Here is a 20,969-nt window from a genome sequence, read left to right as displayed (position 1 = left end):
AACGCATTAATAAAAAGAGTATACATAAGTGAACCCCTGTTCGAACTGATCATCGGATGGAAGATTCATTCCATGCTCAGAAAAATTGTGTCACTGTGAGAGCGGAACAGCTTTTATTTTTTTGATGAAAGAAAACAGACTTAAAAAGAGAAGATATCGAATGCACGTGACCGAATGAATATACACGATAGCCACAATATTCCGTTTTTCCCTTTAAGTTGATTAACCACCGAAACCATACAAGGTTCTACCTTGTCTCTTCAAGGCGTAGACGACATCCAAAGAAGTGACAGTCTTTCTCTTGGCGTGTTCAGTGTAAGTGACAGCATCTCTGATGACAGATTCCAAGAAAGTCTTTAAAACGTTACGGACTTCTTCGTAGATTAAACCGGAGATACGCTTAACACCACCTCTTCTTGCTAATCTTCTGATAGCTGGCTTAGTGATACCTTGAATGTTATCTCTAAGAATCTTTCTGTGACGCTTGGCACCACCTTTACCTAGACCTTTACCACCTTTACCTCTACCGGACATTGTTTGATTGTTGTATATATGTTTGTTTGACGATTCCTATAATGAATATATGAACAGACAAGAAATAAATAACAACAAGGGAATAAGAAATAAGGAAACATACAGAAAACAGTTCAAGAAAATAACCCACAAGAGGATGAGAATTAATATAGTAGAAGTGTATCCTTTATATATTAAATAGATGACGGCATAACATTGTGCTTGGAGACAGGCAGGAGAGAAATCAGTAAAGAAAAGTTAGCAAAAAAAAAAAAGATCCGATAGGGAGGTGTTTCTGGGAGAGTAGGTGCTGGCATGACCGCACTGGAATCGCAAAGTGTCGACCGTAAATTTCGCACCGTTTCCCGAGCCAATACCACCTACATTTCAGTATGGTGTCGCGGGCACGTTATGCACATTGCCAACAGCGAACAAAAAAAATGAAAAACGAAAACCAAAATTTCCTTTTCGCGTATGCCGTGCTGTTACGTTCGGGCGCAGCTTTCAGCACGACGATTGAGTGAAAATTTCCCATTATGGTTCTTTATGCAGATCCTATGTAAGCTTTTTAGCACACGGACAGAGGCACGAACGTTAAGGTTGTTGTGTCTGTGTTACCGTGATTCTAACCCACTAAGCCAAAAGTTCGTGGTAAGGGAAATTTGGACTGAAACTGTGACCACAGCTTCGCTGTGGTCGCCTACTGAATTTCTATGCAGTGAAGTAATCGTAAACGGAGAAAAAGACAGACTATAGCCATTCTGATAATTTCGCAGCATATGACGAAATTGCTGTACCGGTCTGATTCAAGTCATTTCACCTCCTGATTTGTAAACGTTTTGTGCTCCGTTGAGAAACGGTGAGAATGACTATATCTCTCATACTATTTTTTTCTTTTTTTTTTGGCGGGTTACAACTGTTATCGTGGGGTTTTGGGCCAACTGGATGCAGTTGTTAATTCTTGCCTTATCATACTGTTGCTGTATTTCATATTTCTTATATAAAGAGTTGTTTTTTCCTCTGTGTTAGTTCTCTGATTTATGAAGTTTGTTAAAAATAAATCCTATATACAGAGTGCTATCTTTGTAGTAAATTATCTTATTCATTATATTGTTTCATATTACAGTTGTTGTACTCATAACCAACACAAACCAAACACAATGGCCAGAACCAAGCAAACAGCAAGAAAGTCCACTGGTGGTAAAGCACCAAGAAAGCAATTAGCCTCCAAGGCTGCCAGAAAGTCCGCACCATCAACTGGTGGTGTCAAGAAGCCTCACAGATATAAGCCAGGTACCGTTGCCTTGAGAGAAATTAGAAGATTCCAAAAATCTACTGAACTTTTGATCAGAAAGTTGCCATTCCAAAGATTGGTCAGAGAAATTGCTCAAGATTTCAAGACTGACTTGAGATTCCAATCTTCTGCTATCGGTGCTTTGCAGGAATCCGTCGAAGCCTACTTGGTCTCTTTGTTCGAAGACACTAACTTGGCTGCTATTCATGCTAAGAGAGTCACTATTCAAAAGAAGGACATCAAGTTGGCTAGAAGATTGAGAGGTGAAAGATCATAATTTTATCATTATCCTCTCCTCTTCTTCCGCTACCAGGTTTCACTTTTTTTATTATTTAGAGAGTATTGTATACTTAGTCTTTATCCAGGCTTTTCACGGCTAACCATGTAACATTAAACAGATCAAATATATGAAATAAAAAGATTCAAACGAGCGTTATTCTTAGAAATTGCATTAGCTGCGGCAGTAGTAGAAGGGTTTTCATTTCAATCCTTTACTTTTCTCTCTCTGCAGAGAAACTCTTGAGTTGTGCGAAGTTTGCTATTGTTGTGGAACTTCGAAATTTAAGTCTGTATGAAATTAAAGACCTCTACTTAACTTTAATGCAATTACGATAAAAAAAAAAATACAAGGATATATAGCAGATATAGCATATAAAGATAACTCTATTCTAGTACTTGTGGAATCTATAGCTTTCACATTTACTTGGTAATTTCAGGGTCATAGATACTATAGTCCTGACCGAAACCAACGAACGAATATCTACTAATGTCTGGCACTGAACTGAGCGATATATACCAATGGTCTCAAACACCCTATTTAGCATGGCTTAATGGTGCCATGTTGATAACTACTCCAGTAGTGTCTCCGGCCACTCAAACACCAGTGTCCGTTATGGCTCAGAAACAATCGATGTTTTCAGCTTTCACTAGACCTAGATACTTTGGACCTACAAAGACGCTTTCCTTAATGTTTGGTTTAGCTAATGCCATCGGTGGATTTATGATTTACGATGGGGACTTAGAATCAGGAACTGGTTTCTTGGCTGCATGGAACTCTTTATACTTGTTAGTTGGTGGCCGTGGATCTGTTAAGGCATTGCGTTATGGTAAGGTTTGGCCTTTGCTGTTGACGACCGTTTCTGCCAGTAGCGCTGCATTGTATGGTAGAAAGGTTTGTTGCATCGGGATTCCAATAGACGGAATCAGACATATCAAAAAGCGCACCATGACGCTTTTTTTTTTAAGAATGAGGATTTTTTAGTTATATGATACTACATAGTAAACTCGGAACATAATATTCACACACTAGAATGTTGACATCAATTCTAGTTGTTAATAAGGAATTTTGGTCTTTTAGATATGAAGACTCAATTGATTCACCCACTGTTCAAAAAAAAAAAAAAAAAGGTCCAGCAATGAGGAGATTCAATTCACCATTCAACAGATAGCCAGTTGTTTTCCGTGGCCAGCTTTATGATCCCAGTATCATCGTACAACTCTATAAATTGTTGATCCAAAGCTCGTACTTTCGGAAAGGCGAATCTACGGTATTCGTCAAAGATCATGGTCAATGACCAATTCTGTAACTTTCTAATACATCCGACTAAACAACCAGTTCTATGTTTCCCTCTGTTGCAGTGTATTAGAATTGGGTGATTTTCTGGGTTTAAAACTACTTCGAGAGCCTTTGTCAATAAATCACTTGGAATATTTACAAATGGCTCTTTGTTACCACTCATTCCAACTTGAAACAATTTTATACCAGTCTCTTCCATAAATTTCATATTTTCGGCAGGATACTCCTCTGGAATAAGCACCAATATGCTCTTCAACTTTAGTCTGTCCCTTAAGAATTCGAAGTTTTCTGGTCTGGGGAAACTCGATCGATATATTTCTCCACAGACATGACTAAAATTCTCTGGCGGTATTACTTCCTTGTTCCCTGTCCCGGAACGCGCAGACATGATTTGCCGGCTCCGTGCCCCATGCTCATCTGCATCATATATATCATCAACATCTTCTTCAGCGCTGAAAGGTGTTTTGGCCCTGTCTTGGAATTGCGCTTTTATCTCTTCTACTCGGTTTAATAAGTCTTTATCGTTATCTAAAAGCTTGGCTAAATTGTTCTCGGCTAGTCTGGACGCCATATTGAGTTTATCCATCATCTCCAATTCAGAATCAAGGTCCGCATCTGTCTCATCCCCTCCGTGTTTTCTCAATCTGTGGGCCTTCGGCCTCCCGTTTTCATTACTCATTTGTGCTTCGAGAGATTTCTTGTTCACAGTACGACGGATATAACCATAAATATACAGTTCTTCTCGCACGTCAAACCCCAGGTTCGTAATTTGGAACAGTAAATTGATCAATTTTGCGAATTCAGAAGTTTTAAGGTCCGTAGTCAGACCTGCTGCTGGCTTTTTTTATGCAGATAAAGCTCAAAGCATGTGGTTCCTTTGTACAATCTTGATATTCTTGTTCCTCGAATTGTCTTACTTTTCAGCATTTTGGAACATGAAAAAGGAACTGAAATTCAAATAATAAATTCCAAGTCACTGGGTGATATGTAAAGGTAATTTGGGACATCCAGAAATTTGAAAGGAGTAAAGCTGGAGCCTGTGATTGATAAATTCATTTGCTTACAGAGTTGATTCACAGTCACTTCAAACCTGTAACTGCTGTTCGGGTTTCTTCTAGACTGGTGAGAACTATCATATCATAATTTAGGTTTTGTTCTCTCACACTTTGAATACAAAAATAATAAGTAGTTGTTGATATACCTTAAAAGAGCTATGTCAGCAACTGGAACTGTTGCATCATCTACTATAAACCTTATAAAGACTATTGTCGGCGCAGGCCTATTAGCTATTCCATATGCTTTCCGTTGTGATGGGGTTTTTTTTGCTGTTAGTTTGATACTGATGGCTGCATTCACATCAGGGTACGGCTTATTTATCCTAGCAAAATGCTCAAAGACATTGTTAAATCCACGTCACTCTTCTTTTTTCACTTTATGTTCTATTACATATCCTAATCTGTCTTTGCTGTTTGATTTTGCTATGTTCATACAATGTTTTGGGGTTGCTCTTTCTTATTTGATCTTAATTGGTGACTTATTCCCAGCGTTATTTGGCGGCACGAGGACAAACTGGATATTGTTGTCAGCAATCATTATCGTTCCGTTATCTTTATTAAGACATTTTGATAGCTTGAAATATACTAGTGTTATTGGTCTGTTGGCATTGGGTTACATTGGTTTATTGATTATTGGAAGCTATTCCTTCGGAAATTACCCAAAACCCAAAGTTGATTGGTTCTCTATATCGGATAGATCTGGAGTCTTGACGACATTTAGTATTATTGTATTTGCATTTACTGGTTCAATGAATCTATTTTCGATAATAAATGAATTGAAGGAAAATTCAATGACAAATATCAAAAAGATCATAAACAATTCCATCGTAGTATCATCCGCCTGTTTCATAATCTTGGGGCTGTTCGGATATTTGACTTTCGGAAAAGAAACTCTGGGAAATGTCATACTAAACTATGATGCTGATAAGCTCTCTGTCAGATTTGCTAGGTTCAATCTTGGCCTGATGGTTGTTTTGTCATTTCCCTTGTTGTTCCATCCTTGCCGTATATCGGCGAACAATATGGTCCATTGGTTACAATTGAACTATGGAACAAAGTCTGAAATAGATGAAACGATAGGGCCTATTACCCTGGAAATTGAGGATGATACTGATAGAGAATACCTCGAACAAGAGCTAGGCTCCTCCCATGACACTTCATTTGTCCACACGTACCAATCACTACCGAGGGCAACCGACGATGATAATGATGATCAGGTTGATGAACGCACTGAAGCAGTCCCATTCCCTGATTCCAGATTTTTGACTGTCACTTTCTTCTTACTTGCTGTACTATACGTTCTAGCGCTAAACGTTGAGTCATTCGCTTTAGTTCTTGCACTTGTTGGTGCAACTGGTTCTACAGCCATTTCATTCACGTTGCCAGGATTATTTGGGTGGAAGTTAATTGGTACTGAATCTTTGATGAACGGTGAGAGAATCGGAGGATGGGATAAAGCTCACAGATATGGAAGTCTGGCATTAGTCTGGTACGGTCTTATTATTATGGTAAGTTGTGTGTATATCACACTTTTTGTATGACCAGTTCAGCATCTCGCAGTTAAATCATTCAATGGTTCCAATCATTCTTTCTTGGCTAGATTATGAGCAAGGAGCTTTCTAAATAAAATTATTAAAATGTAATATATTCTGTCCTCGTCTGTTTGATGCTTTCTGGGTCTTAAACTTTAGGCGCAACACTTAGCCATTGGTATTTATCTTTTCACTAACAGTGTATAAACAAACGTCTGTAATGTTTCGCCTGATATTCCTACCCTCCAGTTGGTACTGCATCAACTCGACTTTAGCAATTTTTTTTTTCCAGCGTACCGGTTGATGTATTTCATTCATGGTAACTATATCTTTGTATTTCTGCATCAAATTGCATAAGAAAATTGAAAGGGGTTTTCACAATATACCTTAATCTTTAGGGATGAACCAAATAACTGACAAACTGGATCAATCAGTGTAATACTGGTGACGGTAAATCTACCAAAAAGCCTTTAGATGTCATTATGACTTCGTTAAACGAACCTAATGTCGATTTTCACCTAAAATTAAACCAGCAGCAGTTTAACATTCCTTCCGAATTGTTAAAGCGAAACTGGGATAAATTCAACAACCTATATACAAGCTATTCAGTAGAGCTACAGGGACAATTCGCTACTTTGAACACTTTACTTGAAGATCCAAATAAGGATGAGCAATCAATAGAAAAATTGAATGATATAATCAACACAGTGAACATTTTGCAGAAGAGACTATCGCAACTACATGATAATGAGTTAACAATTTTAGAAAGGATTGAGAAGAGAGTAGAATACTTCAAGCAGTTTGAAAGATTCAAATATGATTCTAACACTGACAAGCTTCTAAAATGGTACAGGTCATACACGGATTTGTTAATTGCCGATTATTTGGTAAGGCATGGTTCGAATTCTATAGATCATAAAAACAAGATTGCATCAAACTCTGGCATAGAGTTTATAAAGACTAGGGGATTAGAGGATTTGATTGATTACGAAGTTCTCATAGAAGCTAATCAGATATCTATGGAACTTATAGAAAATAAAAACCTTCGTCCTCTATTAGAGTGGATTGAAAATAACTCTGCGCACTTGACAGAAAAAGGTTCGCATTTACAGTTCCAAGCGTTATTGCAGGAGTACATTGAATTAGTACGATGTTCCGATTATAAAGCAGCAATCAGGTGCTTCCAAACACACCTTGCCCATTTCGCAAATATATATCCCAAAGAACTAAAACTGGCAGCGGGTATTCTTGCTTTCTTCAAAAGCTGCCTCAACAATGGTCGTGACGACGAAGTAACAAACGAACAAAAGTTGTTTCATGCCTATTTTAGAAAACAAATGTATCGACCACATCCGTTGTCATCAATTTCTTCTAGTAACGTTGTTCACAATGCTGAATTATGTCGATATGGTCCATTATTGGACCACGAGAGATGGGAAAGTTTGAATAAAATGTTCCTACATGAATTTTACTCACTCTACAAAATATCTTACCACGATCCACTATTAATATATATATCCTTAGGAATCTCTTCGTTAAAAACAAAGGATTGTGGTCACACCATTTCCGCGCAACTAATCCCTCATGAAAATCCGGAAGTAAATGAATACATTAAATCTAACGTTGTCAATACAGATTGTCCCGTATGCAATCATGACATATTCCCTCTATCTGAAAACTTACCATTTGCCCATCATATCCAATCGAGTTTATTTGAAAATCCAGTAATGTTGCCAAATGGCAATATTTACGACTCTGAAAAGCTAATATCATTATCTCGAAAACTAAACAAAATGGGGTACACTAAACTTAAAGAAAACCAAGTGATGGACCCTATTGATAAATCAATATATGCTACAACAGACTTTATCAAAATGTATCCTACTTAGATATAATAGAGAATATGTATTTTCTTATTCATCATCGCTGTCGTCTTTCAAAGGTTTTTTGGAATGTTTACGTTTATTGAACATTTCGAAAACGTACATTCTGGCATCTCTTTCCTCAGCTGGTTTGGTAGTATCCATTTCACTATTGGTACGCTTGTGATGATACCCTGGAAACTTGGACCAGTCGAATTTCCCTGATCTATCCACTTTCCAACCGTTATCTTTCGCTAGTATTTTTATTTGCCATGAATCGTATGGTTCGCCACTAAATAGAGAAAGAACCACTTTTCCATAACCTTCATCATCAACTCGAGTTTCATTATTTAGTGAGTATCCACCCATAGAAATGCTTGAGTTTAACATAATCTGGCTACTGTTTACGAGTCTGAACAGCTGCTTACAACTATCAAAGTATTTGTACACCAATTGTTGATGTTCGTGAATATTTCTGCCTTGATCTTTTATTCCACGACCTGTATGTGGAAAATTGAATAAGATGAAATCCAGTTTCTTTGTAGTCCATGAATTCCCCACTACTTTCTGCCATGGAGTCTTTTTCGTGATCTTCAAAGATTTTTTTAAGTTTGTTGCATCGATCCCGAACAGCATGACGACTTCATTCTCTTTAAGGAAATTGTAGTTTTCTTCGAAGCTATGTGGATACTTTAGCTTTAACTCTTTGATTCCACTGTCAAAACTGGTTATAATAAGATTTTCTGGTTGAATGTATTGCTGTTCAATAATGCTCTTCGCGAATGAAAAATCACCCTCACCAACCAAGAACAGAGTTGAATCTGAAGAAAATGGTAAAAATCCTGACCCTCTCACTTGTTGTTGTTCCTTTTGTCTTAAAGGTTGTTTAGTCGGCTTACCCTTAGCTGCCACATGTTTCTCTCGTTGCTGAATCTTTTTGGCCCTTTCTTCTCTAGCTTGATGATTTAACAAAGCACCTTTAAGTCCTTTGGATGATATCTTCCCCTTCAATTTCCGTGCCATTTTAGTTTGCCAGCAAAAAATTTGATAAAGTTAGTTGATAGAGAACTTAGTGAAACTGTTGACAGAGACTATTTCCACCTGTCTGCCTTGTATACTTAGAGACTTCATTCACCTCATCTCTTCGAAAATCTGTTTATGGAATTATTATGTTGATGTTTTCTTTTGAAATCACTATCTACAAAAAGGTTTGCATGGATTTTACTGTAAACTGGCACTAAATCTTGCAGTCTAGGTAAGGTTCTCTGATTTTAACAGTCAATGTAATTGGTTAGTATGGTATTTTCCAGCAAAAAGTCGGAATGTTGCCACTAGTTGATAGTTGCATCTCACAGATGAATTACTACTATAAATGATGGTTATTATTAAATCACGTGACATACCTCAAATAGTACCTGTAGCTTCTTCTGGTTCTTGACCAACACTGCAAGATAGTATATGACTTGTAATCCTCTGAAGGCTTCGTTGATGAAAATGTCTTCTATCTCATCCTGAGGGATGAATTTGATACTTGTGAATAATGCATAATTCCAATCCCTGGGGAACAACAAAAGCCCTCCCGAACATGATATTTGAATGCCCTGGTTGGCAATAGACTGTACTGAATCTATAATTGGTACTCTAATGAAAAGGAGGAGACAAATTGGATTCACATATTTTAGAGCCGGCCATGTATCTGCGTATGATAGTCTGATAATTGATAATATAACATAGAGAAAGATAATAGATTGTTGTCTTGAGATGATACGGCTAACTGATCTGTTTGTCGAGACAAATTTAATAGCAACATTATTATTATGCTCTATTGTGGTGACAGTCATACTTGTCGTACCAAGTAAAAGCCAGTCAGAGGTTACTTCTCTTAATTAATCACTACCTTTAATCATGCAAAGGGTTTTTTGAATAAACTTTCGTGTTTTTCGTCTTGAATTTTAAGAAAATGACAACATGTTAGAGTCTGCACAACTCCATGAATATGAATTCAGGTTGAAAGAGTCCTTTCTTAAGACAGATCAAATATTTTAGAGATACATACTTAATATTATACTAAGTTTGAGCTTCAATAGCTGCTTCCTCAGCTCTCTTCTTTTTGAGGTCATCGATAGATCCAAGAACGATTTCCGATTTTCTGTATCCTTTGAGTTGATCGTACCTACCTCCATGTTTACCTTTTTGTGATCTTTCATGCTCTTTAACAGTTTGTTGCTTGATGTCTTGCTCTCTAGCATTTTGACGTTCTACTTCAATTTGCTTTAGATGCTCTTCATGTTCCACTTGTAGTTGATCTAAGCGCTTGTTGAACTCAGTAACCGTGCCGATATTTTTTCTTGTTTCTTTGCAATACTGTTCAAAGTTTGGCGGAAGCTTAGATCTCAATGCAAGTTCTATCATGACAGGATGCTTTTTTTCTTCGTTCACAAATTTTGATTTGATTTGCCGCCTTGACCTATAAGGAAACAGTTGAGATATTAGATTGAAATCTGTCCCCCACATTGATAACGCCTGATAAAACTTGATCATTTCTTCAATAGTCCATGGATCTGTAAACTGCTGACGACCGTACGTAGCAGAATTGTATAAATTTTCGAATGGATTGTTCTGAATTTTTTCTTTAGATGAATTTTCAAGAGACGCGTTCTTATGTCTGTCGACAACCATAGATTCCTCATCAACAACCATAGATCCATCTGCGGCCATCTTCAATTGAATACCTTGATGGGGTTTCTCATCTGGCACTTCCGTATCAAAAAGATCCTGGGCGGCTTTCTTTCTTTCCTCTTTCAATTGTTTTTCTTCTTCCGTTACTAGTTCATTCAAGGACTTGAACTCTTTTCTAGCCATTTCTCGTAGTTCCCTGCGTTTTCTTCTCCTTTCAATCTTTAGCTTGGCAGCTTCCTTAGCCCTGCTAAAATTCTCAGATATTTCACCTATGGGAAGCGTTGGTTTACATAGGTCCGCCATAGTAAAGTTTTCTTCGTCTATCAAGTATTTGGATGAATCTTTGTCCGCTATTTTCTTTGGAATCATCTTCAAATTGGTAATGGTGTATTTCTGATAAAGATCATCAGTTCTTTGGAAGATATCGTCGCAGTTTTCAGAGTCACCAGCTGGTTTTGCAGTTAATGAATCGTCGTCTGGACTACTCATCCGTGATACTATACTAATCCTTTGAACTTTACCCGGTCCTTTTCCGGTTGAGGATCTTGATGACATTCGTCTCCGCTTAATTGCTTGCAGTGAAGAATCATTCTCCGAATTAACTGTTAAACTCTTCTTTCTCAGTGACCCTGTGGATATACTGGAGAGCCTTCTGCTTCTTTCTGGTACATTTCCCGTATTCAAGGAACCAGGCCCCATGAAACCAGACTTGAAAGTAGGTTTAGTTCCAGAGAGCGAGTCTAGTCTACTAGACCTACGGCGGTTGGTAGCACTTGATACTGTGACAACCGGTATCTGAGTGCTGGTTCTTGATGGGTTCAAATTCTTGACTAAAGTTGTTTGACTTAGTGGATCGTCCTCGTCAACAGTTTCGTTAATTTTGGATTCTTCATCACTTCTTTTTGGCTCCGTATTATCTGTACTAGACTCATTCAGTCCGTCCTCGTTATCGGCTTCATTTTCATGGGAATCTTCAGCAGTAGACTTGGTTATGTCATCGGACACTGGTGGTACCACAGTTGGAGCCGGTGTGGAGTTCAGTATCCGTCTTTCTCTTAATTTAGGAACAAAGCGCTTGGCGCTTTTATTCACAACACTACTCATGGTTGTCAGCTGGGTAGTGTAGCTTCAAAGATTCTTTGTTGTATGTTAGCTACTACCTAATGAATAGTGCATTCATCAAAATATATAGCACTGTCGCCATATTAATGTTTACTATCATATTTATTACAAAATTCCATATTTTCGTCAATCAAACAAGGCACAGTGACATATATCCGGGTAATAAGTGTATATTTTAAATATGCGAAGGCATTAAATAGACTGTTCATGTAAAAGAAGATAATAGCATACACAATATTAATAAGGTTTATAACGGTGTTCTTTCTCCTTCTTGGATTTAGACTTGGATTTTTTATCACTCTTCCTATCTTTTTTCCCATGTTTATTCTTCTTGCTGTGCTTCTTCTCCTTCTTATCTTTCTTTTCTTTATGTTCATCATCACTACCAGTAGAAGTAGAATCCTGTTCAGATGTTGAGGATGATTCGTGCTGCATTGTTTCTTGTCCCATATCCATTTCAATTTCTCTGACAGAGTTTTCAAATGCTGTGAATGGTAGTGTATAATCCCAAAAGTTGTGTGGAACGTTTAAAGAGTTCGTAGTGTCCTTCCATACATTAACGTAACCATCTTCACCACAAGAGTATAGGAGGGAAGTTTGATTTTTTGGAATAAGCACATCTCTTATCACTTCATTTCCGTGTGCATCAGGTATTACCAGGGCACTAGAAACATCAACTTGTTCATTTTGGAATGGTATTATCTTGAGTTCACCTTGACTTTCATGAGTTTTTCCAGTTGCAATGAAAGATGGGTATATATCAATAACATAGTCACAACCCCACTTATCTCTTACGTCTCCAAATTCTAGTGGTTTAGGCTCTATCATTTCATCTGATTTATCGTTCAATTCGTGAATACCAAAAGTTTCCATATGCGACAAACTCCAAATCCTTTTCGGGCCAAGCCATCCACAAGAATGGATGGAAGCAAAGTTGATAACTTGATGTAGTGCATCCTCCTCATCGTCTTGAGTCAAATCATAGATGTTGACGTAACCATCAGTAGACCCACTCATCAGCAAGTTTGAGTCGCATGGATGGAATTTTATATCTGTAATGTCATCATGATGCGAGTCCACAAATGACCGCACAGGTTTAGTCCAGTTTCTTATATCATAAATATGCAATTCAGCATCGTAATCCTTTAGTTCTGTGCCACATGCTAACATATTGTGCCTTGAATCTAATGAGAAGAAGGGAGATGCTTTATCGTTTTGAAGAGACGCAACATTGTTTCGGGCTCTAATATCCCAAACTTTAACACCGTCCTCTGCTGCAGTAGCGAACACAGCACCAGTATCAAAATCGGAGTTTATAACTTTCATATCGTTGATGGAGGTTGTATGGCATTGAATACTGGATATGGTTTTCAAGTTGCCCCAATCCAATAAATGCACTGAGCCGTCACTTATCGATGTCATCAATCCATGTTGATATAGAGGTTGCAATTTCAAGCACCAGTTGTTTTCTTCAAAGTAGCGACATTTGTATTTGTTGAAGGACATTGTGGGACTTCGCACCGTGACTGGTTATAGTGCAGTAGACTTTAACAAACTAGTTTACTCGATGGGATGAGATGAATCTTTTCTACCTCTAATCAAAAATAATAGCTTTAACTACTGAAAAAGAAAGATTCATGTTCGAAGGTGGAAGGAAATGGTAAAAAGAATGGTTCCTAGCGGGATCGAACCGCTGATCCCCGCGTTATTAGCACGGTGCCTTAACCAACTGGGCCAAGGAACCAGATCTTATGGTTTTTCGTATATTTTTCCAAACTCATGGCGCATGGTGGCGAGACCGCTCAGGAACAATAATCGAGTAGCTACCAATCTAATTGACGGATAAGTAGCAATATGTTACATAGACATGCAGCTAATAACAAATATCGATTCATCTGATTCTGAAGATCCAGATCTGGTGGCACGTGACTGAAATGGTTAGATAAAAAACATCAACATCTTGACATCTCACAGGCTGAAGAGAACCATATATTCCATCACTTTTTTTTAAGCCACATTATTCCAAATTAATGTTTATTAGCATAGGAGGCCTTAGCAAAACCACAAGGCCACCGCTGTAACTATTCCCTGCTGAGAAACTTTTCTCCACAAAAAATAAGGGCACAAGTAAGCACCAGGGTCCAAGACTTGCCTTCACCTATTGTTCCTTTTTCCTTGCAGTTGTTATCACTCTTTTTAGGGACCCGCCCCTATTAACATTTTCCAATGTTGACAAAAAAATCAGGCTTGAACATTGAAAATGGAAGTCAGTTTTTTTTTCATATAAAAAATTATAGATTTGGTAAATTAAGTGCTATTCAATGAGGTTTACAGCGTTGAGCAGGGCAACAAGAAGCATAGTAGTTCCACCAAGCTACGGGGTTTTATCCTTACATTTATTTTTTTTGCATTTCATAGTTCATCCAAGTGGTGCACTTTTATCAATTGTGAGTTTTGCATTATTTTTTTTTACTTCATTCTGCCTGGACAAATTTCCATCAATTTGCTTATATACTTTTGTGCTATAGGTCACAGTACAAGAGAGCACGTAGGAAAGACGGCATTTGCAAAAGTTTTCTCGAAGGTTAACCCATTTGTGTTGGCGTTATACGCTTACTGTATTTTAACTGCTGGCTTTTCTCTTTTTCTTTGCATTCTGAATTCACATCTATATGGATCTTTAAAATGAATCAGCCGCAAATTGAGAAATACGCATCGGGTACCATATTGCCTGTTGGATCGCATCAGGTGAAGGTTTTGAAATATCTCGCGAGCGGTGGGTTCGCGCATGTATATTCCGTTGAAATTAGCCCGCCAGATCCGGTATGCCCAGATAATGTAGCATGTTTAAAGAGAGTTGTTGTTCCTGACAAAGCAAGTCTTAACACATTGAGGGCGGAAGTGGATTCAATGAAGGCTCTTAGAGGCAACAAATTCATTGTTTCGTATATCGATTCACATGCCACTAAGTCTCCGGTTAACGTAGGAATGTATGAAGTGTACTTGCTTATGGAATACTGTTCTGGCGGTGGGCTTATCGATTTCATGAATACCAGATTGCAGAATAGACTTCAAGAGTTTGAGATTCTCAATATCATGAGTCAAGTGAGTCAAGGTGTTGCTGCTATGCATGCTCTGCAACCACCATTGATCCATAGAGATATTAAGATTGAGAATGTCTTGCTCTCGAAAAATCATGAATTTAAGCTTTGTGATTTCGGATCAGTGTCTGGTGTCATTCGAGCGCCAAGAAATACAGAGGAGTTTAACTATGTCCAGTACGATATAATGAAAAATACAACGGCGCAGTACAGATGTCCAGAAATGATCGACTTATACCGTGGTTTACCGATAGACGAGAAGTCTGATATTTGGGCATTGGGTGTCTTCCTGTACAAAACATGCTATTATACTACGCCGTTCGAGAAAAATGGGGAATCTGCCATCTTAGCATCTAAATTCGAGTTCCCAGCCTATCCACGTTATTCTGATAGAGTGAAAAATTTGATAAGTGTCATGTTACGTGTAGATCCTCTGAAACGTCCGAATATTTGTCAAGTGGTAGAAGAGGTTTCACGTATTCAAGGCATTCCATGTCCAATCAAAAACTTTTATCTGTTAAGAATGATGGATAAACAGGAACAACCAAGGGTGTCGCCACCTCCTCATGTGCCACAGATGACTGTGCCGGCAACTGTGCCAACTTCTGTTTCAACTCAGCATCTGCCCCCCCAAGTTGTATCAAACGTACAGACTCCATCGAAAACTGCATCTATTCAGCACTTGCCTTATTTGCATGTGTCTAAGAGTCAACCTATGGTCACACAGCAGGATTTACTCTCACAAAAGCAACCTGCAGGAAAAACAGTTCCTCAGACGGTTTCAAACTACACAAGTTCAGATCCATTCTCCAAAATTGATAGATCTGCTCTTTTGTCTACTTCTGCTACAATGGAATCACTACCGAGGGCAATGAGAATACCACAACTAGAATATCAACAGCCTCATCTTCTGACAAGATCGCAATCAGTAGTGCCTAGAGCCTCTGTGAGTCCAGTAAGAAATGGTAGAGGTGCCATTTCAAGTATCTTGGCATCAAACAGAACATCCTTAGATAGACCAAAGTATGTGGACTCTGAAACTCAAACCAGCGATCATCCATCAGAACTGGGTCTTTCACGATCTCTGTCTAGAAAATCAGTCGCATCATCTCTGTCTTCTGCGGAATCCTTGGAAGCTACCTCAACTGGCGGTAGCTTGACTCGTAAAATAGGTTCTAAGATGAAAAAAGTTATCACCGGAGAGAAGAGGGGCTTTTCAACCATTAGAAGTGCACAAAATACCGGTGAAAGCGTAAAATCCGCATTTAACGCATTAAGAAAGGGAATTTCCTCAATGCAGTTCACTGGTGATAGCAGTTCCAGAAAATCATCTTTAGAAGCAAGAAAGTATAGAAGTACTTCAGGCAAATCCATTCCTGAAAATACTTCTTCTAACACCAAATCCCATAGGCGGTCCACCAGCTCGTTTTCCTTCGTTCCGGAAAATAATGACTATGAATTGATCGAAGATATACAAAAGGAGAAACCAAAATCATCACTGAGAAGATCCTCTTCCTTGAAAACTTCATCTTCGATCCAGAAGCGCGTTAAAGATCTAATCAATGCAGATGATATACCCAATCGCTCTTCTGCCACTGGATACGGGAAATATACTGATATTGGGAGGAAAACCGATATATCTGACCACCATAAATCCAATGCAAATCGTAAATCAAGTACAGTGATCACTCCTGTGCATGAGGCTCCTAAATCCAAACCAGCACCGCCACCCAAACCAGCTCATTTGAAGCCAAATCTTCCACCTAAGCCTAAACACCTAAAGGCAAAATCTTTCAGAACAAGCCCAGCAAAATCCGAAGTTAAAGAGCAGGATTCCGATCAAGATTCTGTGGGTAGCCCTTTCCAATCTCGAAAAGAAATGAAAGAGTTTGAAAGAAGATTTCCAAGTGCATTATAGAATACTTTTAAAATTACATATATCTTTATAATGATATTCTAATTATTCCGATTCACTCCATTCTTCGAAAGAATCCAATATGAAATCAGTTGCTTCTTCAAAACGTTCATCGAATATGTTTGTCATTCCGTCACAATCTGCCTTCAAAACTCTACCATACTTCTTTCTTAACTTCTTATTTTCGTTGGCCGTACTACCCCAACAAGAATGTGTGCTACTTGTGAATACCAAGGAATTCTTGAAATACCAATCTCCTAACGTTTCGTCAATTAATGGCACCATTACTTTAAGAGGTTTTTTGTCTAAAAATGATATTGCACATTTTACCACTGACCTGGTATCCCTATGGCCTAATAAATGGACAATGCCTCCGTAGGCATCTCCAATGCCGATAAATGCCACCTTTTGTAGATTTTGGAAGAATTTCAAGTAGTTATCCCATAAATATATCAGAATCTCTTGTGATGACGCAACACCTGGGTAGTTGGCATGTTCAAAGAGTGTTTGAGGTATATTTATGTCAATTATTCCATATCTTCTATCCATTGCCCAATTGATCATCTTCAAAGCATTGTCGACGATAATTGAACTAGAAGGATCAATAATTCCTGTCTGTGTGTCACGTTCAGACCAAATCTCTGGTGTGTCATGCACGATCACCACAAGTGTTTCAGAGTCTTGGATACCTGAGGTGCATAGCATAGTATTTGCTGGTAAATTCAAATCAAGAATTGGAAGTTGAACAAAGTTGAATTGTGATGAGAGCTGTGAAACTTGGTATTCTCTAATAGCATTTTGTAAAGGGAAATTCCTTGTGTCCAATGTTGAAGTTATAGCATCCTTGAAATTGATCCCGTCATTTCCATGTCTGTTCTTAAAGCAAGACCAATACTTTGACTGCGTTCTGATGACTGTTTCGATCATTTTTTTTGCCTCTGGAGTTGGTTGCTTTTTAGGAGCAGGCAATTCATCTGGTGGTTCTCCGACCAACACCTTACAAACACCAAGCGCCGACTTAGCTATAGAATCCAAATTGTACCCACCTTCTAAGACAACACACAAGTTTCCTTTAGCCAACGAAAGTAGCATATGGGTCATGTGACCGTAACAAGCAGGAGTAACATGGCATTGGCCGATAGTGTCACCATCGGCTGCATCAAAACCAGATGAAATAAGGACCAAATCCGGTTCAAACTCGCGACCCATTGGCATGATAACTTGTTCAAAAGCCCACATGTATTCAGCATCACCAACACCGCCTGTTGGCCACGTTATATTACAATTGAAACCTTCACCTTTCCCTTCGCCGGTTTGGTCATAGTTTCCATGGATAGTACCTGGGTAATACTTGCCTAATTGATACCTGTGAAGAGATACATATAAAACTCTATCATCGTCATAGAAGGCCTTTTGAGTTCCGTTACCATGATGGATATCCCAATCAACGATCATGATTTTACGAACACTTTCAGGATACGATTTGAGCATATTTGCAGCAGCGACGGCTACGTTACTGAACAAACAAAAACCACCAGCAATTTCAGGTTCAGCGTGATGACCAGGTGGCCTTACTACAGCTATTGAGTTTTTCACTCTTCCCTCGACGACAGCCTTACATGCTTCGATAGCACCACCGCATGAAAGTTTGGCACTAAGATACGAGTCATTATTGAAATACACGGAATCTCCACCCTCAGTCTCCTTGAGTAAACTTTCACGTTCGAGCTGTTCTGTCTGTGATATGAAATCCAAATGCTGTCTTGAATGGACTTGCAAAATTTCTTCCTCTTCAGCTTCACGTACGGGAACCTTCACCATTAGATCTCCGATCGAATCTGCACCACTCAAAGTTGGGTCCTGAATCAATCCATTCTCCGCTAGGATCTTGTAAACACGGTAGATACGGCGGGGGTCCTCTGGATGTGGATCGATGTATTCGAAGTAAGACGTGAAGATCTTAGCATGATAACGCATCCTCACATCATAACAGATCCCGGTTTTCAAAAGACTATATCTAATCTTTGGCTTCGTTGGTGGAACAATGACAGGCCGTTGAGATTCATCTTTACTGGGCAGAGTATATGCAGTACCCTCATTTTTAATTTCCTTGATGCTGGGCCTTTCCAGCGGCTCTTCAGCCGGTTTTTTACTTTCCATGTTCCGAATATATTATGGAAAGGTAACCACGATAATGTTGAATGACAGGCAATGGCAAAAGGGATACCGTAACTAGCTTTCAATGGGAAACGGTCTACTAGAAATGAATGATACAACCACAAATTACGTAACTCCAATGCACGCTTAATTCCCTAGAGCGCCTTTTTACCTTCTAATCGTGAGGAAAGGCTAAAAGTCCACTGAAAATGGCGGAAAAGCTGTGAGAGAACTCTCTTCGTTCGGATTATCTCTCGAAATTTTACTGGCCAAAAAAGTTGTTTTGTGTTCAGATACCGTCAGAATCGTTTGATTGACCTTGGTTATATGGACGTAGCTGTCTTGCACAGGATCTGGTACTCAGAAGATCCGTATGAAGATCAGCTGTTTCACATATGGTTCCATGAGCGCAGGAAATTGTTGATGTTTTAAAGTTCCAATATTTACAGAAAACCAAACTGAGGTGACAATAGAAAAGAAATTATTTTTCAACATCGGACTCTTCAAGTACTGAAAATTGAAAATGTATAATACGTATGAAGAAACATGTAACAAGAGCTCATCGCGATGAGGTATAGAATAGACGTAATATAGTTACGTGTTAGAACTGATTTTGCTGGATCTGTGGTACAAGCTATACAGCGCTATTTCATTGGATTTTCATTTTAACTTCATTGTGATTCGAGATGGAATTCTACCGTGATGCAACCTGGGTATTGGAATTCGTGGAACAGGAGCTCTCTAAAGACAAGAGAGTTGCAGGTTCGTTACAGACCTTGGTACTTACTAGTTGTAAAAGATATAAGCTGAAGACAAATCCTCGTCACATTTATGCCATTGTTAGTAGTACATGGCAGTATAGGGAATATCTAGATAAAATCATTAAGAAGAGCGGGATCTTGGAGGACGTACCGAAAAAGAAAGGGAAACCGCTGTTCAATAAGGATACCATAAGGCTCCTAGTACACGACCTTTTACTTTCAAAATCGAAGCGGATTCAGATGGGTAAGCATCCTATCAAAACTTTCATTTTGAAGCATCAGACTAGGTTAAAGGCTGAGTTGACAAAGCTCAAAGTTAAACTTAAAGTCACCAGTCTGTCGCAGTTAATCAAAACCGATGATGGAGAAGATGTTACACCGGTTCGTTGGATCAGAATTAACCCTATCCTTGTCAAGGAAAGATATGACGATGTTCTTGCTGAATTAAACAAGAAATTCCCACAAAGAGTGAACTCTTGGAAACAAATCGTTCCTGGGAGCATATATTACGATGAGTATATTCCAAACTTGTTTGGCATTCATCCAGGTGATAAGATCACTTCGCATGAGCAATATAAGAGGGGGAAAATTATCATTCAAGACAGGGCATCCTGTTTCCCCGCCCACATCCTCAATCCAAACAGTACTGACGTTGTTATCGATGCATGTGCGGCTCCCGGCAATAAAACCACACACGTTGCGGCACATATCTTTGGAGACGTTGACACCAAGGTCGATTCAGTCAAGATACATGCTTTTGAGAAGGATCCTGAGCGTGCAAAAACTTTACAGATGATGGTTGCCACCGCGGGTTGTGCTAAGGGGGTCAAGATACATGTTGGTGATTTCACAAAACTTGGTAAACCAGAACTTTTCCAGAATGTAACTGGATTCATCGTTGATCCAAGTTGTTCTGGCTCTGGTATATTTGGCCGTAAGGCAATTGATAAAGTAAACTTGAGCAAGACTGGGTCATCAAACACCGATGAAGATCAGACCTCGGTTGAACCTGTGGAGCAAGAAAAAGAATTGTTTGAAAAGGAACAAGATTTGAAGAATAGATTAGCCAAATTATCATCTTTCCAATACCAAATTGTGAAACACGCCATGTCTTTCCCATCTGCTAAGAAAATATGCTATAGTACTTGTTCTATTCATGCTGAAGAAAACGAAAGAGTTGTCATTGATTTGCTCTTAGACTCAAAGGTCAAGGAATGGGGTTGGAAAGTAAGAAAGAGAACCGGTGTAATTCCAACATGGCCTAGAAGAGGATGGACCAGTGAATTTGAAGAGGTGTTTCCGAAAGAGGAAGCAAAAGAGTTGGCAGAAGGGTGCATCAGGGCTTTACCGAAGGAAGATGGTGGCATTGGCTTTTTCGCCGTATGCTTTGAGCGAGATTAGT

The 20,969-nt window shown here is 38.8% G+C and overlaps 13 protein-coding genes and 1 non-coding gene across 14 annotated transcripts; 6 read left to right on the top strand and 8 right to left on the bottom strand.

The window, feature by feature from the left end:
* Positions 1-222: 222 nt before the first annotated feature.
* HHF2 (histone H4) lies at positions 223-534 on the bottom strand (the record flags this gene model as incomplete). The annotated part of the gene is made up of 1 exon (XM_454743.2): positions 223-534. One exon carries the CDS (start codon positions 532-534, stop codon positions 223-225), a length of 312 nt encoding a protein of 103 aa, XP_454743.1.
* Positions 535-1,553: 1,019 nt separating this feature from the next.
* Positions 1,554-2,084, top strand: HHT2 (histone H3; the record flags this gene model as incomplete). Its single annotated transcript, XM_454338.1, has 1 exon — positions 1,554-2,084. One exon carries the CDS (start codon positions 1,554-1,556, stop codon positions 2,082-2,084), a length of 531 nt encoding a protein of 176 aa, XP_454338.1.
* A 489-nt stretch (positions 2,085-2,573) lies between these two features.
* Positions 2,574-3,068, top strand: AIM19 (Aim19p; the record flags this gene model as incomplete). The annotated part of the gene is made up of 1 exon (XM_454337.1): positions 2,574-3,068. One exon carries the CDS (start codon positions 2,574-2,576, stop codon positions 3,066-3,068), a length of 495 nt encoding a protein of 164 aa, XP_454337.1.
* A 169-nt stretch (positions 3,069-3,237) lies between these two features.
* On the bottom strand, positions 3,238-4,062 carry SIW14 (putative tyrosine protein phosphatase SIW14; the record flags this gene model as incomplete). The annotated part of the gene is made up of 1 exon (XM_454336.1): positions 3,238-4,062. The coding sequence occupies one exon, from the start codon at positions 4,060-4,062 to the stop codon at positions 3,238-3,240; it is 825 nt and encodes a 274-aa protein (XP_454336.1).
* A 534-nt stretch (positions 4,063-4,596) lies between these two features.
* AVT7 (Avt7p) lies at positions 4,597-5,979 on the top strand (the record flags this gene model as incomplete). Its single annotated transcript, XM_454335.1, has 1 exon — positions 4,597-5,979. The coding sequence occupies one exon, from the start codon at positions 4,597-4,599 to the stop codon at positions 5,977-5,979; it is 1,383 nt and encodes a 460-aa protein (XP_454335.1).
* Positions 5,980-6,452: 473 nt separating this feature from the next.
* On the top strand, positions 6,453-7,859 carry FYV10 (glucose-induced degradation complex subunit FYV10; the record flags this gene model as incomplete). The annotated part of the gene is made up of 1 exon (XM_454334.1): positions 6,453-7,859. One exon carries the CDS (start codon positions 6,453-6,455, stop codon positions 7,857-7,859), a length of 1,407 nt encoding a protein of 468 aa, XP_454334.1.
* A 24-nt stretch (positions 7,860-7,883) lies between these two features.
* Positions 7,884-8,855, bottom strand: BMT5 (25S rRNA (uracil2634-N3)-methyltransferase; the record flags this gene model as incomplete). The annotated part of the gene is made up of 1 exon (XM_454333.1): positions 7,884-8,855. One exon carries the CDS (start codon positions 8,853-8,855, stop codon positions 7,884-7,886), a length of 972 nt encoding a protein of 323 aa, XP_454333.1.
* Positions 8,856-9,217: 362 nt separating this feature from the next.
* GPI15 (phosphatidylinositol N-acetylglucosaminyltransferase GPI15) lies at positions 9,218-9,673 on the bottom strand (the record flags this gene model as incomplete). Its single annotated transcript, XM_454332.1, has 1 exon — positions 9,218-9,673. The coding sequence occupies one exon, from the start codon at positions 9,671-9,673 to the stop codon at positions 9,218-9,220; it is 456 nt and encodes a 151-aa protein (XP_454332.1).
* A 226-nt stretch (positions 9,674-9,899) lies between these two features.
* On the bottom strand, positions 9,900-11,615 carry BDP1 (transcription factor TFIIIB subunit BDP1; the record flags this gene model as incomplete). The annotated part of the gene is made up of 1 exon (XM_454331.1): positions 9,900-11,615. The coding sequence occupies one exon, from the start codon at positions 11,613-11,615 to the stop codon at positions 9,900-9,902; it is 1,716 nt and encodes a 571-aa protein (XP_454331.1).
* A 255-nt stretch (positions 11,616-11,870) lies between these two features.
* KLLA0_E08449g (uncharacterized protein) lies at positions 11,871-13,139 on the bottom strand (the record flags this gene model as incomplete). The annotated part of the gene is made up of 1 exon (XM_454330.1): positions 11,871-13,139. One exon carries the CDS (start codon positions 13,137-13,139, stop codon positions 11,871-11,873), a length of 1,269 nt encoding a protein of 422 aa, XP_454330.1.
* A 164-nt stretch (positions 13,140-13,303) lies between these two features.
* Positions 13,304-13,377, bottom strand: KLLA0_E08427r. Its single transcript has one exon. It is a non-coding gene; the product is annotated as a tRNA-Ile (tRNA).
* Positions 13,378-14,318: 941 nt separating this feature from the next.
* KLLA0_E08405g (Ark/Prk/Nak family serine/threonine-protein kinase) lies at positions 14,319-16,652 on the top strand (the record flags this gene model as incomplete). The annotated part of the gene is made up of 1 exon (XM_454329.1): positions 14,319-16,652. The coding sequence occupies one exon, from the start codon at positions 14,319-14,321 to the stop codon at positions 16,650-16,652; it is 2,334 nt and encodes a 777-aa protein (XP_454329.1).
* A 42-nt stretch (positions 16,653-16,694) lies between these two features.
* On the bottom strand, positions 16,695-18,809 carry HDA1 (histone deacetylase HDA1; the record flags this gene model as incomplete). Its single annotated transcript, XM_454328.1, has 1 exon — positions 16,695-18,809. One exon carries the CDS (start codon positions 18,807-18,809, stop codon positions 16,695-16,697), a length of 2,115 nt encoding a protein of 704 aa, XP_454328.1.
* A 683-nt stretch (positions 18,810-19,492) lies between these two features.
* RCM1 (rRNA (cytosine-C5-)-methyltransferase RCM1) lies at positions 19,493-20,968 on the top strand (the record flags this gene model as incomplete). Its single annotated transcript, XM_454327.1, has 1 exon — positions 19,493-20,968. One exon carries the CDS (start codon positions 19,493-19,495, stop codon positions 20,966-20,968), a length of 1,476 nt encoding a protein of 491 aa, XP_454327.1.
* Between the last annotated feature and the right edge of the window lies 1 nt (position 20,969).

The sequence above is a fragment of the Kluyveromyces lactis genome (genome assembly GCF_000002515.2).
Source record: "Kluyveromyces lactis strain NRRL Y-1140 chromosome E complete sequence".
Classification (NCBI taxonomy): domain Eukaryota; kingdom Fungi; phylum Ascomycota; class Saccharomycetes; order Saccharomycetales; family Saccharomycetaceae; genus Kluyveromyces; species Kluyveromyces lactis.
This window is presented reverse-complemented; position numbering and strand designations above follow the sequence as displayed.